At 35.4% G+C, this 14,765-nt stretch overlaps 1 protein-coding gene across 1 annotated transcript in view; it reads right to left on the bottom strand.

Annotated features, from left to right (window-relative positions):
• The window catches only part of LOC149795443 (phosphoacetylglucosamine mutase-like), a 75,893-nt gene that overhangs the window by 38,879 nt on the left and 22,249 nt on the right, over nucleotides 1-14,765 (bottom strand). The window contains exons 6-11 of the mRNA XM_089965227.1: nucleotides 14,592-14,719; nucleotides 14,268-14,420; nucleotides 9,747-9,789; nucleotides 2,604-2,684; nucleotides 1,867-1,910; nucleotides 44-157 (exon numbers count right to left, since the gene is read on the bottom strand). Coding sequence (XP_089821353.1) covers nucleotides 44-157; nucleotides 1,867-1,910; nucleotides 2,604-2,684; nucleotides 9,747-9,789; nucleotides 14,268-14,420; nucleotides 14,592-14,719 — 563 coding nt within the window. The remainder of the gene's footprint in view (nucleotides 1-43; nucleotides 158-1,866; nucleotides 1,911-2,603; nucleotides 2,685-9,746; nucleotides 9,790-14,267; nucleotides 14,421-14,591; nucleotides 14,720-14,765) is intronic.

Here is a 14,765-nt window from a genome sequence, read left to right as displayed (position 1 = left end):
TTAAATCATGTAAATATGAAGTAATCAAAACAAGACTGTTTACCAATTGCTGGGTAATGTAGTTGGTGGAACTCCCATTGGCATATGCTGTCTGCACAAGACCTATCTTTAAATCTAGACCTGTGGACTGAATTAATCCTTGTAAGAACCCTGCAACCTGTAAGTAACATGAAATGATGTTAAAAAGAAGAAAAATATATTAATGTTCACAATATTGTATGTTGATCAGGAAGCATATCTTTGTCCTTTTACAAATAAAATGTTGTGGTATTTAAATCAGATGAAAAAAGAAACCTGACAAAATTAATAAGATTCAAGCACACTGTACAATAAAAGAAACGAAAATCAATAATCTGCATGAATTGATAAAATAAAATTATCAAGATGGTTTTAAATTTGTCATGTAGACAAAATTACAATATTCAAGAAAATATATGGTCTGAGCACAAAAAAATTATATTTCAGTAATTTTTTTAAAATTAAAGCACATCATAATAACACATCATAATAATGTACATGGCCAATGAATATATAAGCAATGTCCTCATTCCCTGTATGTACATCCCTTATGAGTTAGCTCCCTTTGTCTTTGCTAAAAGCCTTCAAATTTAGAAGTGCATATATGGTGTGTGTTTTTATTTGGATTTTTAACGTAGCTTTAACAATTTTTCAGTCATATTGCTACGATGTCTGCAGTGTGACAGTGTATAGTGATGTCTAGCACTGAGGCATCATGCTGCAGACATGTATCATGATGTCCCACCCAGTCACATTATCCTGACACCAGGCCGACCAGTCCTAACACTAACCTCCTAATGCTGAGAGCCAAGCAAGGCAGCTGTGAGTTCTATTTTTGTAAGTCTTTGGTATGACTCGGCCTGGGATTGATCCAAATATGGTATCAGTAAATGAAACACAATAAAACACAGTTATGTTGTAGGCAAGTTTAAAAAACCACTTCCTTTTCCCTAAGACATGCTGAAATCAAAACACATGCACTTATGGATTTGTTTATACAAGCTGTCACCAAAAAAAGGTGTGCCCATATTATGACATGTGGTATAATGTCACATGCAGAACATCTGCAAGGGCTAATGAAATATTTGTAGCAACAGATTGCACTAAGCACACCGCATGGGTCAATATAAAATATTTGCAGCAATATAATGCAGTAAGCATGCAATGCCAGCTGTGATACAATATCAGCACGTAACAAAATTCATCATAAATTTGTGTAGCCTTAAAGATTTTCTAGCATTTAAACCATAAACACTTGCTTCTAAGTCAAGTCTTGTTGTTGTTGTTGTTGTTGTAGGGTTTAATGCCATTTTTCAGCACATGGCGGCCAGTATTAATGGTGGAGGAAGAACCCGGGAAATCCCCGGAAAGAACCACCGACCCTCGAGAAGCTACTGGCAAGCTTTCTCACATATCCACATTGGCCGAATCCGAGCCTCGAACCCATGCAGACAGAGGTGAGATGGCAGTGATCCGTAACGGAGAGCGCTTTAGACCACTCGGCCACTCGGGGCCCCCTAAGTCAAGTCTAACTGCAAACAACATAGGCTATGATCTGCTATGGGATAATGTGCTTGTACATCAGGATCTATGTATGGATTACTCATAACAAACCACAAAGACTCATATCCGCCAGTGCATTATGCAATGGCAAATCTGGGTCTGTCTAGTCTGCATTTATGACTCAACTTATAAAGGAGTATATATGATACCAACAAAACATATTTGTTAAGTTAAACACACATTTTTTAATTTATCATGGCACTAGCAACCATATTCATTCCAAGTAAGAAAAAAGGTTTGTATAACAAAGTCTTTTAAGAATGAACTGGAAAAACAATTATCTACCAAAGTGGCCATTCTGTCCCCATCTAAGAGATGAAAAGAGCCATCTGTAAAGAAAAGAAAATTTAATTCTAGCATTAAATTCATGACTATGTTAATATAAAATACAATATATACCTGATTAAAAGTCCAGCTGCACACTACAAGACCCAGATCCAGCACTACATAATTTGCCAGCATATCTGGGTCTATGCGATTTGTTAATAGTAATCAATACAACAAACAACATCGACCCTGATCTGTCAGCATATTATGTGACACCAGATCATGGTCTATGTTGTTTGCAGTTGGACTCTACTTATAAGTGAGTACATACAGTAACATACTCTCAATTCCAATAAAAGGAAGAGTTAATTTTGAAACAACACCAATAACCCTTGACACTCTGCTATCAAGAATGACATAGTTATTGAACTTTAATAATCAATGTAGACAAACATTTTATTTAGTAGAATATGTGTTAGGGCTAAAGTGAAACTACTACTACTACTACTAATAATAATAATGATAAAGACATAACATTTTGTGGAGTACAGTTTTCTGATGCAGTTACATGTAAATTTCAAAGTTCATATATTAAAATAAAATAAAGGGTCAATTTGGAAGCAAGAAAATAAATTCTCAATTCTCAAAATAATTACATTTTAAAAAAGACCATTTCAAGAGAATTTTTTTTCAAGTGAAACAATCTGATTCAATGTATTCAAAATTGTCATCCACAATGGTAGACAAACTCTTACCATCATCCTTATAAAAGTAGACTATTCTGTCTGCATCACCATCAAAAGATGCACATTTCATACCTGCCTTCACAGGAATTCCTGAAATATTACAAGACAATAGAGTCTAAATGGAAACTATGTATCATTCATTTGATTATAAGTGATTACCACAATTACTGTATATCTCGGAAAGGAAAATCCACCCCCCTTTCAAAAAAGAGAAATTACAAATACAACCTCACACCAAATATGAAAATAAATTTAATCTTTCATCAGAATGCCTTTTTTAAAATTTAGAACTGACTAAATATCATAATGTCTTTTTGTAAAATCACCATGTCAACAAGACAATCCATTCAGAAGAAGAAAAAAGTTTTTCAAGACATACACTATTGTAGCTGGACTGAATGTCAGACCACCAACGTTTTCAATTATGACCAACTAGATATGATAAGAAGTCTTTTCATGATAATCCTATGTTCCCACAGCCATCCATTTAGGAGAAGCAGATATGATAAATTTTTCAAGCTGACCACAATGAGTTGCGAGATACTGTCTAGATGAACAGTGCATTTTCAAAAGAATACCACCACCATGCAATTATGTATAAAGTTGTAAAACGAAATACATTCATTGCAGTAAACCAAACCACTCAAATAAACACATTACAGCACCTTAAAGGTGGATGACAAGAATTTATTCAGAAAGGTAAGGACTTCTGTACTAGTTAGGATAGTTTCAGAAAAGGCATCATCATCATCAAGATATTGTCAGTGTCAGTATGGTTTAGATGCAGCTAATTCCTCCGAAAATGCTAGTGTTAAACTGCTGAAAATATAAAGAAAGTCGATTGTGAAATGTGAAATAAAATTTCCATATTTATATGTGAACTGCTATAAAACTTACATTCCTGAAAGAAACAACATAATTTCTCCTTGACTTTTTTCTTTGACTATAATCATCAATTAATCCCAACTTAATAATTCTGAATCTGACTACATTGCATTATCTAAGTATTATATCTCACGAAACTGGAAGGACAAAAGTAGAGGCAGGTACCATGAACGTACTCTATGAATTATCTGTGAGTTCAATATCAGATCATCTTCTTTTGACATTTATCACTTTTAGACATGTTTACTTTATGTTTAAATGGAATCTGTGTAATAAGAGGCATTACTAAGAATAGTCATTAATGAAATAAGCAAAATCTATCCAATATGAATCACACTTATCTAACAAAAGAAATCTTTGAGTGTATTCATTTTAACATGACTTTCAAGACTTTGCATGGGTTTTGCCAAATATATCAATCTGGTCTTAAACTTAAGTCTAGAATTCTGCAACCTGGTTGGCTGAAATTTAAGTAAAATTCAAAACTGACCATTCAAATATTTTAAATCTAAATATAACTTGCAAATGTATGATAGTAGAATTGGACTTGGTCACAAATTATGAAAAAACCAATCTCTTTAAAATATAACAAAATATCTGGAAAATTGCAAATCCCCCCCCCCCTCGCTTGCAAAATGAGGAATTTGTAAAAATTAATGTGAAAATATTTACATGTACAATATCAGGCATGGATCTGCTCAGGACTGTTCCAATAAAACATATATCCCCCGACCAGGATGGCACTTAAAAAAAACATCTGTAGGAGGTTGTGTTTCAAACTATTTTGATTCTGACAGCGGAAGGTTGGTTATGAAAATCACTTCTGTGGGTTGTGTTAACAAAATGAGAAATCGCTGGTGGGTTTTCAGAAGGAAACAACAAATATATATTTAAAATCACAACTGACTCTCTCCTAGTGGTCAAACATGAATAAAACATTGGGTCAGAAAATAATGCCAGTACATGTAATTTGTACGAATTTGCATACTTTTAAAGCAGTGATATGCATTCTGCAAATTACGTCAACCTCGCAGATACAAAAACCTGTGCTTTGCGCAGTATGCAATTTTTTATAAACTTTTAACTTTAAAAGTGTATTTTGCGATTTAATTCGTGCTGACAGTAGCGGTCTTGCAGCACTTATGGTTCGACATGAATGGCTGTTAAACTAATGTTGATCAGTTCACTGGGCCCTGGAACTAGTATTTTATGGAAGTTTTAACCATATTTTCATCATAGAAGTTTTATCAATATGTGTTTCGAATAAGGGCCACACAAGAAACCAAAATGGCTGAATCACAACTTTGTTTTCAGATGACATTTTCAGTCTGTTGGACATAGGGAAAATGTCACTGGAAATACCAGTGTGTGATTTTGAGCCAAAAATTGATGTTGAGTACGAGTCCAATGTATGTGTTGGATGGACATTATGCCGATCATATTTATTCAAGATACCTATGTCTGAAGAAGCAGACTATGGGAATGTTGGACTTAAAACCCTAATACAGCATTATGGAAGAGAAAAAATCTGGCATAAGAGGTAGCAAAGCACTGATACAAAAAAGTGTATCTTTGGCAGAGTTCATGTTAGTAAAAACTGCAGAGGCCTCAGAAATGCTCAATCATGTGTATTTGGATGCCAATTTTTTATTGGGGACGCAGAAAATCACTTAGGCAAGAGTCCTCCATATACATGTAATAGGTGGGTGGCAAAATTCAAACTTTGCCAGTCCTGCTTCAGCAACCTGCTTAGTGGGAAAATGTGTAGATCAGTTAGCTGTGCTGATATTTACAATGACAGAATTTAGTGTCTGAAAGGCTCCCCCCACCCCCGTACGTCACCAATATGAGTACATCAAATGAACATGCTGCAATAGCTGGGTGGCAAGATCAAAGGCTTTGACTGGCAGCTGGGTGGGAAAATCTACTGATATTTAAAGTGCTTGAATTCAGAGGCAGAAAGACACAGAGATGTACATGTGGTCATTTATAACAGTACATTAAATAAACAACTTTAGCTTTAATTACTGTGTTCATTTCTGAGTGTAGCGGAATAAGCAGTGCACATGACCTCGGAATCATGACAAGTTGAGACTTAGACTTGAATCAGTATTTTGGGGTTCAACAGCAAACTGACGAAGATTGTAATGAGATTCAGGAGAGTGCTAAAGTTGCTAGAACTAATACTTTGGATGGGACAGTAGCCAAGTGTTAGAAAGTGTGTGATGCCTAGCTAAGTGCTTTGAATAAGACCTTCCATGGATTGACAAAATTCAGACTCACTCTGATGGACAAATAAGAGCTATGTCAATGTTATAAAGAATGCAGAAATTGAACTCTGTGGCAACCAATAGTTCTTATAATTTGCATAGTTTTCTGAGAGGGGACTGCAACTTTTGCAAGGAGGACTCCCATTTTTACCAAAATGGGAGTCCTAGACTCCTAGTTTTAAAATCCAAGCAAGATCTCTGGAAAACTTTTCGTTTTGGAACAGAGATATCCAAGAGAGAATACCCATGGGGCCATGTTGAAAATTGCACAACCATAAAGAACAGTAGCTTGTTCAAGCTAGTTATGCATATGTGTTTCAGACAAAAGGCAATGAAAGGAGTTCTCAGCACAGAATAATATTCATACACAAAGGAGGAGGATCGTATTAAATTCAGAAACATTGAACAGATTAATGCTCATAGGGAACATCAGAGAATCCCATGTATGGTACCCTATACAACATAATTACGTATGTGTAGATCTCTAGTTGGCAGAACCCTTATGGCAACAAAAGAATAACATGACAAACTTTTATATCATGCAGATGTATTGCCAAATGAAGTACATGCTCTCTATGTGCAAAAATTAAATGACATTAAACATAAGAGACTGACTGATCTGTGTAAACTCAAAGCAAGATGGATACAATTTGTCCTGTTTGTATTCGGTTGTAACTTCTTCCTATGTATATTTTGATGATGGTGATATTTTCTGCAGACCTTTTGGCACTTAGTTCCAAGCCATCATTTGGTATTTGTATTAAAATTGGATTACTATTTTCCAGTACACAACATTTTGAAGCAGTGTCATTAATGATGAAATTGACGAAAAAATACTTGATGTCATTCTGATACATGGATTCTTTACTACACTACTAATCTGTTCATCCTGATTCTTTTTTTACTATCTCCTTTAGTTTTACTGGTACCAGTACTTTTAATAAAATTGTAACTTCTATTTTCTTGCAATCTAAATATTTGTAATTATGTATTATTATCAAATGGTAAAATGTACATAGTTTTGTTGTAAAATCTAAAACTGTTAATTAGCAAGGGACTAAAGTAAAAAGTGGGCCAACTTCATGTGTACAGACATTATTGCCATATTACAGTGTAAGTAACAAGAGAACAGTTGTACAAGATGTATTTTGCAAAGTTGTAGAACCAGCACTCATATTGTCACCACATCTTCCATTTAAATAATATCATTATTATTTCTGCACATTCCTATCAGTATTTTCCCAGTGGTATTAATTTTCTGATCTGATGTTGTTCATTCTTGTGCAATTTTTACACATCAAGAATTCTCACAGTATCATTAAAAAACAATTTAATCTGCACCAAATTGAGTTGTTTGAGAAGAAATTCATTTTTTAAACTAAAAAATCACTGAAGCTACAAGTTCTGGCAATAAAGTCTCACATTAAATAACATTTGAAGTAGCCATGATAGTAATTTAGGATGCAAATGTACTAATTTCACCTTTGGCATATTCAAATCTTGAATGTGATGGAGGAACATGGCTCCAAAATAAACACATCAATTTTAGAACCTGTTCATTGACTATGAATCAAGTATATAATCCGAGTCCGACTAAATTGTTAGAAATGTTTTAATTCTTTTGATAACATTGTAATTAGCTGTCAAATAAGGAGTAAGCCTCTGGTCTTTCTGCCATCCCAACCAAGATCCCACCACAACCACATGACCATGCCAATTACATCACAGTAATATTCGCTATACAACTCGGGATGACATCTCTTTGAGTATTTTGATTTCAGTAGAGCCTTAACAGAGTGGAACAGTAAGAAAGAGTGACAGATATTTAAGTGTTAGGGAGATATTTAACATTGGCTATTCCTCCTGCCACCAGTTCCTCAATGGAGATCACACACACACACACACAAAACTTCCTGAAATCTTGGCAGCATCCCTGCAGGGGAGATAACTTGACTTTTATTTGTTTTTATTGGTCTCTCGTTATCCCATGGTATTTCTGTTACTTGAACATTACTTTACAGTGTGTCAGTCAGCATGGTTGAAAAAGGCTTACAACCATTGAGAGTTGTTGAAGGACTCGCATTACTACAGATATGAAAGAACGAGAACCATACTATAAATCAGTGAAGATAAAATAGAGTAAATATGGGTTTTGACTGTCCCTGATTGGTTGAAAATAAAAGTAAGATTTTAGTAAAAAAAATCTTTTGAGAGCTTGTCCTACTGAAAATGTGAGGGACATTGTTTTATTAACATAATTTCCGTCCCTTTACAGACCTGAGTTTGGAAGACTCGTTACTGAAATCAGCAGCTGACTCTTTGGTGCAGTATTGAAAGCACACATTTCAAATTTGTGTAGGTCCAGAAAATGTTGCAGCTGTTATGGTTTTCTTTTCACAAAAGCTGTCATCATAGATGTGTCTATCCTGATACAAATTTGATCATAAGCACTCAAAATTTTAAGTTATTGAATTTTAATATCATGGTGTTTGCACAGGTTTCAGTGGGAACTGAATTAATATAGCAAGTCCTAAATTCTTGAGTTTTGTACAGAAACATGGAATCCAAGCAGAATACATACAGAAATGTAGAGGTTTTCAATCTTGGATTTAGTCTCCCCATTGCATTTCACAGTGATATGCATATTCACTAACATTTAGTATAGTAGTAGGAAATATAATTGATAAATTTAGATACATATCATAAACAAGACAAACAGTATGTAGGTGGGGACAGGATCAGAAGAACAGACTGGAATGGAGAAGTATAATAAAAACAATAATGAGTAGAAGTGTGCATATGCTTCTGTAGGGGGCAGTGTTTTTCTATTAAAACATATCTGACAGTGGATCACAATTTTTTAAATTTGCTTCTGTTGTGGGATGATTGAATTTAAAAGTGCCTTCCCCCTTGTGGGGGTATATATTTGACTGGAACAGCCCTCAATACTGACTGTACAGATATATAGTGGTACCTCACAATAAAACCCCTAACTACACTGCTACCTTTCTTACAACACATATATGGTTATAGACTTAATTGATTTATGTGACCTTACATTGAGAAATAAAGGTTATAAATTACATCAAGAAACAAAATTAAAAATAAAGAGAACATTTTTATATGACAGGGAAAATTCCAATAAGTTCTATTAGAGAGTCCAAGTTTTTATGTTTAAAGAAACTGGGGGGAAATAGCTTGTATATAACAAGTTCTGATTATATCATGCAACAGATTAACCAATTTTTTAAAATATTCTAATCATCTCTTAAAGACAGAGTAATGGCATATTTGTGAAATTATGAAGTAAAAGGATGGAGAAGCTGATGCAACAAATTTGCTAGATCATTTAGAAAATTTTAGACATTTAGAAACTTTTAATTTCATTTAAGATAAAAATTTAAAGGATTTAAATAAAATTCAGAGTTCAACAAAATCTCAGGATCATACCTGATGGGCTGGATTTATGTAACTTGATTCTTGTTAGCCATTCTTCTTTAAAGTAAGTATTATCAACTCTGGAAATTTTTCTCATCTAGTTGTCTAGAAAATTCATACAATTTTATTAAAAATTAATTAAAATTTACATTTATTACCAACATTAATAACTGATTTTCTGTTGCATGTGCAAATGTGCTTTCTAAAGATTAAATTAGACATACTGTACTGAAAATAAATTAAAATGTGTCTGCACTATTAATGAATATTAAATATATTTTAAAAGATGTCCTCTTTGTTGTCATATTTTGACTTTAGCATCAATGTGAATTTTTATTCTGTCAGTGTATTTAATTAATTTCATGTTTATTTTAGTTTATGCACTGTGTGAGAACAAGCTATAATGTAATTTTATATTAACTAATATTCCTTTTCTGTTCCCCATTTCCACACAGCTGTGGTGAAGCATATTTTGGCATGTGTAGACCTCACTTAATAACATGAGTAACAATTCTGGCTTCAGTGAATACTGTTATAAGGATGATGGAAAGTTACATACCATTTGGTGCGCACTGACTAGTCTTCACATAATCTGCACCACACTGGAACCAAATAAAGATACATGTACACATCTCTTTATAATTTGTTTTGATTACTGTAAACAACTGTATAATGTTTTAGTTGGTACACTCATTTTTGCTAATTTCATGACTGCTACAAAAATATTATAAGACCACATGAACAATGATCTTCATGTAGTGAAAATTTAGCCACTTCCTTAATTCAGGAATTTAGACAAGGACTAAAATTTTCAAATTTTAAAAGCAAAATTATGTTTACCCACAAAAATAAGAAAGCAAATTTTTAAGTATGTTGTGCTTCTCCAAGAATACTTAACCAATCATATTAACATTTGGGACATAAGCCTGCTACCTCATGAATCCCGCCCTACTAAAAGATGAAAATCATATTTTCTATTTCATATAAAGGGCAATAACTTTTACCTATTATCTCCCCATGCCAAATCCAGGTGTCTAGTTTTTAATTTTAGTGATATACTAATGAGGATGCTTGCATGGCCACATGGTTGAGAGGGATTTTAAGCAATGTGAAATGGTAAGCATTCTTGGAGAAACACAATTTACTTAAAAATTTGCTTTCTCCTTCGAATACATTCCCCAATCACATTAAGATTACGAGAATAGATAACAGGAGGGAATGCTGAGCATCTGACCTCTACCTTGGGTATCCTTCTAGGGAATGATGGCTGGATTCCCCTTGCAAATGATAACATGTTCTCCTAATTACATAAGCAACACAGATTAGGGTCACTTGATCTCTGACCTTTCCATATGGTTAAGAACATATATTATTGAAATCTTCTTACCTACAAACTGGCAAATCCAACTGCAATTCTGGGCATAACCTCCTAAGTGTGGTTATTGTTGAATTTCCCTGTGAGTAAGACAACTGTCAATGAGGCCAAATCTAACACTGAAGATGTAGTGACTATGTGCTCTGGGCTAGCTTTGATGAGGCATGGAACACATTTGTCTCCACTGAATAAAACAGTGGAGTGGACATATGAATTGCTGCTAGATTTTTGTCAAGGACTGGGAGATAGGTACTGAAAGCATGTGAGTGAGTTTTGTATCAGCAAGATGAGAATATTGCTGGAACTGGGCTTTCTGAAAAAAAATCATATAATTCCCCAGGGCACCAATTCTACATGAAATCCAGTCATTGATTTCTTTAATAAATGCCAAATGAGGAAGAAGCCAAAAGGACAGCAGTAGGAGGTGGAGGGCATTCTGAAGTTGCCAACACCCCACAAATTTCCTCAACTGTGGCCTTGGAGCTAAATTTAGTCCATTCATGGTTGGATCTGAGTATGGTTGATTTCGAAGGAGCTTCATCAGACACTGTGTGTTGAGTCCTGACCTGGTTCCACTTGCAGCTCTAGATAAGTCATACCAGGTGGCATCAATGAATCGATTCTGTCCTCTCTGAAAATGTCACTAACTCTCCCATGTGGATTAAAGTGAATGTATGATAGTCTGGCACTGACAGAACGACCAGGTGCACTGTTGGCCTGGATGCTGGTAGTATAGAAAACAGTTCTGCTATTACTCATACTGACCACTCCAAGGACCTGGCTGGACATATGGCTTTCTCCCTGAAATCTCCATCTGAGTAAGAGTATGTTGCCAACAGTATGGCTAAGTGGACAGATCTGTCACTAAGATGCCAATAAATATTAGTTGGCCAGACCATTTTATCAAAAAGGTTCACATGCTGGGACAGTTGGATGGCCAGTGATGGCAAGGCTGGAACTGGATCCAACGGATCCAGTACAAAGCCCATGCATCCGGACTTAACCCAAAGGCCATACCTGGATATGCAGGGGAACTTATACCATTTTGGGCAGCCTAAAATTGGAGTGGGGGCCAATCCTCCAATGAGTTGGAAAAAGGCTCAGAAACAAGCGAGGAAAAGTAGGTAATATATGGCCTGATGTCAATAATTGTATCATCATTTCCTGGACCGGATGATGCATCTATTTGAAGGTGGATGGTTCTACTCTCTTGACATTATCCTCCTCCCCTGCTGCTGATGTTACTGTGGCTGGTGGTTGCTGGGGGTGGGGGTGGGATGGACCCAGCGTACCCCACAAGACTTGCAATGGAGGCTGATTATGGATGTATACTGAAGACGTTGATGTTATTTCTCCTCAGTTTAATCCATCTTACCTTTGCTTTTGCTGCCATTTGGACTACAGTAGCCCAGATTTCCTCTGTCAATGTATTACAAAAGCTGCACAACAAAGACAATGTACACTTAGTACATAAATACAAGAGTCATGATTGTCTCCCTTTGATCTAAACTTTGCATTTCATGCATTGGGTGACATTCTGCTTAAATGACACAATAAGAGTTGTTGTAGGGTTTAACGCCATTTGTTTAGCACACGATATGCTATACATGGCGGCTAGTATTACTGGTGGAGGAAGAACCCGGGAAAACACCGGAAAGAACCACCAACCCACAAGAAGCTACTGACAAGCTTTCTCACATACCCACATTGGCCAAATCCGAGACTAGAACCTACACAGACAGAGGTGAGATGGCAGTGATCCGTAAATAGCGCTTTAGACCACTCGGCCACTTGGGGCCCCCCCACAAGAAGAGAAAAAACAAAGCATAAGCTAGTAATGCTGCATGTTAGTAACTTGCCAATACCACACCTGTTGCTAATGGAGTAGGCAAAATAGTGTTGCATTAACATGTAAATGACAATATGAATTCAAATGATAGGGTGTTGTAACATGGACATAAATAGAAGACCATAAAAATGACATAGTCATTTGGAAATTATTTTAAAAATAATTTATACAACCTGTAGAAAGATGATTGTCCAATACAATAGATCCAAATTTAAAGTGTGATGGTCCAGTTTTAAAACTAATCTACATTATCAGTACAGTAGTGAAGCTTAAAAACTAATGACACCTTTGTCTATATAAGATAGACAGGAAAAGATCATTTTCATCTTTAGTTGGGCTGGATTCACGAGGAAGCAGGCTTATAATCTCTAATATTAATGTGATTGGGAAATGTATTTTTAATAAATAACTGAATCTTTCAAGGGCGGATTAATATCAAGTCCTATATCAAATTTGGTGGAAATCCAATCAACCTGGGTAAAGATCAGCTGTAAAAACTAAAGAAAGACATACTAATGGAAGTGGGGTGGGGGTGGGGCTTAACTATTGTGTTGATTTCATGGAAATCAAACTCTTTCTCAGGTATCATCAATATAACATTCCATAGTAAATTCAGGTTAAAGTTTGGTAAACCCTTGGAAAATTATGCAATAAAAACCAAAGTCAGGAGAATAGGAAATGAGGGGCATAAATCCAGTAAATGATGTGGAATGCCAGAAAATGAATTCATTCAAGGTCTCATCATCATGAAGCTGTAAAAGAAATTTGATTCAAATTCAACACACCTCGGAACAGTTCTGCTATGGGAACACAATTTAGCACAACAGACAATCAGGGGACATAACCTCTTTATATGCTGTCAACCCCACTATCGGCCATCGGGGGGCATAACCTCTTCAATGCTGTTAACTCAATTCACATCAATATAGAACTGCATGCTAAATTTTATAAAGGTTTGACAACTCTTCAGAACGTTAGGCTGCAGAAACAAAAGTTACAAGGAATAACCAATCTGGGTCCATAAACTCCACTATCTGATGACACTGCAAAGCTGCAAAACAAATTTGGTAAAGTCCAGCAAATTATTAATGAATGGAAAGATGAAGCGACAGAGAAAGACAAATAAGATGGACATGAGTACTATAGGAATTCACCAACTTAGTCTACCATTGCACTAATAAACAGCATGCAAAAAGTAGGCAACTGCAGGACTCTGCCAACTTAGTCTACCATCACACTAATAAACAGCATTCAAAAAATAGGCAACTACAGGACTCTGCCAACTTAGTCTACCTTCGCACTAATAAACAGCATGCAAAAAATAGGCAACTACAGGACTCTGCCAACTTAGTTTAACAGGGACCTAACAAACAGCATGCAAAAGGTAGGCAACTGCAGGAGTCTGCCAACTTAGTTTAACAGGGACCTAATAAATAGTATGTACAAAGTAAGCTTCCATAAATATTTATGTTTTCATTATTATGACTGCTCTATTCAACCACAAATATTATAGAAGATAAATAGGATCAGGTTGTGAACACTAAACCTGCCAATCTTAAGAACCATTATTCATAAAACAAACGGCAAAGCACATTAAAATCGGACCAAGAGTCTCTGATACACGCTGGAATACATTTTATACAACAGCCCCTTTTGTTTACAGTTTTCATTAACTGTAAGACATGTACTGCAAAATATATGTGTGTATTAGTGGGTTACAGTTCAAACAAAACCAAAAAACACAGCCAGGAACATTTATATTCAACATATGTGCAAGATGATTTGTTTGTAGTTCTGTTTGCTAGTAATTTAATTTATAATTTCTGGTTTTAAATCTGTCAAATCTCCATGAATACCCTGTCATTAAGTTTTCCCTGAGATCCATCATTGTAGAGTGATATGGTGAGAGCTTCCTCTATGTATTTCTCAACCTCTCTGATCTTCATGGCTCCAACACCATTAGCAGCATCCAGGTGTAGAGACCCAACATATCTCCCTGTGTATGTAACCTGCAAGAGAAATGAAATTTATACAGACACGTATCATTCAATCTATCTTTTTGTTTTTTCTCTGTGTCTATTTCCTAATATCTTTATCTTCCATTCAGTTATCATGGACCAAATGTATGTTATATGTTCTTCCTTTTACTCAGTCTACCATGTGAAAGCTTTAAGTCTTACTTGTGCATGCAGCTTTAGGAATGCAGATGTGAGTTTCTCATAGTACCCCTCTTCAGTTGGTTTTCCATATCCTCCTGCTGAGTTTTTACATCGCACCATGTAGTGCAGCTGAGGGGTGGTAAGGAGACCTGACATAGAAAATAATTTTTTAAATACATTTTGAATAAGCAAAAT

Source organism: Sinohyriopsis cumingii, chromosome 7 (assembly GCF_028554795.1).
Source record: "Sinohyriopsis cumingii isolate HCF-2022 chromosome 7, ASM2855479v2, whole genome shotgun sequence".
Classification (NCBI taxonomy): Eukaryota; Metazoa; Mollusca; class Bivalvia; order Unionida; family Unionidae; genus Sinohyriopsis; species Sinohyriopsis cumingii.
The sequence above is the reverse complement of the archived record's forward strand: the minus strand, read 5'-3'. Positions and strand labels throughout refer to the sequence as shown.